Here is a 2607-nt window from a genome sequence, read left to right on the forward strand (position 1 = left end):
CCATCTTTCCCAAAGTGGAGATGTCATGGAATTTTGTGTATAGTCATGGAACGCCACCTTTCTCGGGGTGGAGATGGCATGGATTTTTGTGTATAGTGGAACGCCATCTTTCCCAAAGTGGAGATGCTATGGGTTCAGCCCAGACTTGTGTGCCTGGAAGGGGAAGACGCCGAACGAGTGGGGACATGTAGTGGCGGCCATGCGAAAGCGCAAGTGCGCTGGATCCACGACATAGTTCCCAGGGCGGGTCAGTGTGGCCTTCTGGAGGTACATTTACAACCTAGAACTGAACTCCAGATTCGGAGTGGTGCTTACGTACAGTTAAGTAAACCTGCTGAGGTGCAATTGTATAAGAAAGTCAGACACTACTTGCCCTAGAGACCTGTTGTCAGAGCACGGTATAATACTTACTCCCACAACTCCAACTTCTTTTTTACGAACACTATGAATCGTCCAGAGCATAGGCACAGTCTTCCAGGCGGGCCGCAGCCGTTCTACACCACACCACATGCTGCCCATCAGTACTATGTACAACAAGTGCAACCAAATCCAAACGCACTGTATGAACAATGGCGACAGACAAAGGTATCAGAGCTCGAGGATGTTGTCCGTAATGCCTTGGTACAATGGGTAAAACAGTTGGCGGATATGATTGAGGCGAAAAACACTTTGCTTAGCCAGGGGATCCAGGACACTCAGAGTGTCATTGCTTCGAGCTTCGAGTCAATCTCTGGGAGTTTGGAGAGCTGCCGGGATGGCTTGTCGGCACAGATAAGGCATACTCGTGAGGAAGGCCAGGCGGCGGAGATGCAGCAGCAGGCACAGCATAATGTGCAAGTTTTGAAAGAGGAAGTACGCCAATGGCGAACAGACCAAGAACACCTTTTGCGCGGGTTGGCGGAGAGAGTTGAGCAAAATGAGAAAAAAACGCAGCTCTTGCATGAAGCCATTCTGAAAGAACTACAAAAATCGACCGCCAAGGACGAGATGTACGCTTCTCTTGACACGGCCCAGGACAAGATCTCTGCCGTCCTTGCAAACCAGGAAAAGATTTTTCGTCTCTTTGTAGCCACCGATGAGAAGGAGGACAGGCCGAAAAGGACAACAAGGTCCCAAACCAGGAAGGATTCTGGCGACGAATTACCAACCATGCTGCCACCCATCTTTCAAGGTGCGGCAGGATTGCTATTGAAAATGGTCAACAGCCAATTTTCGGCTACGGCAACCGATAAAACGGTTAGTGTGAAGGAGGAAAAAGGGACCTGGAGAAAACGCCGAAGAAGGAGCTAGAAGATCAAGCAGGCGAGAGTGCAAACCGAGCCACCATCGGGCTCAGCCAGTTGAATAATAATGACACCTAGATATCTTGGTAGGAAAATCGACACCCGTTGCTAATCCTAGATGTGGGCGCACGGGACTTGCATTTGGTAACAAGCGACGCGTACGATACTACTACGATGCGTAGCCGCACCTGCACCGGATCGCCAGACCTCGCACAGCAGGGTTCGTCGCACTAGAAGTGATAACACGGGGTGATGATGTTGGCGACAGGACGCACTAAAAGTAGCTCGGAGACCTCCTACAGAACTTCCAGAGCAGTGTCTACATAGAGTCACAATAAGGCCAAAGCCACATGTTGCGTGATGCTCTAGCCAACATGCAACCCCCCGGTGTGTGGCAGAATGTGTTGAACATGTTCTAATCAGCATAACTAGTCATGTCAGCCGAAGGCTAAATGATGTCTGACACCCGAAACTTAGAAATATTAATAGTATGGCGAGAGACCGTGAATGAGGAAACAGATAGACTTTTGACTGAATTTGAGATGGCGGCCACGCGAGCAGTGTTGTGCCGTGAGCTTTTACCGGGGGCTGGCCCCTCAAACTTAAGGCTCAGATTCTCTATCTTCTATCTTGCTGGAAGCGCAAGGCTTCTATCGGCGTGATAATTATCACAGGCACAAACGGCTACGCGCTGGTGATCATGATGTTGCTCTTGCTTGTGTTGAATTCATCTAGCTATGGATAAAGCACGCCTGAATTGGTGTTGAGGTCTCCTCACGTGAGGTCTGTTTCAGCCGCTGGTTGAGGCTACTCTCTCAGGCTGCTGGCTCCGGCGCCCAAGACGGCGGTGGAAGCAACATAACTATTGTTAAATAAATATTAATATTTATTAATACGTATTCTCAAAGTGCAATACAAATTTACCTATCGTGCCATGGTGTGAAAATATATTGCTCTGATTTCCTCATCATTGTTAACATCCATACCCCGACACAAATAGTCTCCCACCGTATGTTGCTATCAGTTCCTTCGCCTCCTCCCAGCTACAAAAGATCCTCTCAACATTGAGACTTTGGCCTCACTGGCACAAGAGAGCCCCCATGATGACCGCCTCGCCCCGATCAGTTTCTCCGAGCTCAGAAGGCAAGAACACGAAGCTCGAGTTATCAAAAGCTTCCGGATAGCGGTAGTTGTAGCTTAACGCCTCAGTTAGGCTTAGAGGGAAAGCGCTTGATTGTACGTCAGGTTTAAATTTTGTCTCGGGATTCCTGATGTCCATTCTAATGTTGCCTGCAATGCATGTCATGCATTGCTTGTCATGCAT

At 49.0% G+C, this 2607-nt stretch overlaps 2 protein-coding genes across 2 annotated transcripts in view; one reads left to right on the forward strand and one right to left on the reverse strand.

Annotated features, from left to right (window-relative positions):
• Positions 1 to 444: 444 nt before the first annotated feature.
• MAA_10922 (uncharacterized protein) lies at positions 445 to 1290 on the forward strand (the record flags this gene model as incomplete). Its single annotated transcript, XM_011412868.1, has 1 exon — positions 445 to 1290. The coding sequence occupies one exon, from the start codon at positions 445 to 447 to the stop codon at positions 1288 to 1290; it is 846 nt and encodes a 281-aa protein (XP_011411170.1).
• A 1071-nt stretch (positions 1291 to 2361) lies between these two features.
• Positions 2362 to 2607, reverse strand: part of MAA_00420 (restless-like transposase) — a gene marked incomplete at both ends in the record, with an annotated part of 2301 nt that continues 2055 nt past the window's right edge. The window contains one exon of the mRNA XM_007818418.2: positions 2362 to 2551. Within this exon, the coding sequence (XP_007816609.2) occupies positions 2362 to 2551 (190 nt within the window). The remainder of the gene's footprint in view (positions 2552 to 2607) is intronic.

Source organism: Metarhizium robertsii, assembly GCF_000187425.2.
Source record: "Metarhizium robertsii ARSEF 23 chromosome Unknown MAA_Scf_3, whole genome shotgun sequence".
Taxonomy (NCBI): Eukaryota; Fungi; Ascomycota; class Sordariomycetes; order Hypocreales; family Clavicipitaceae; genus Metarhizium; species Metarhizium robertsii.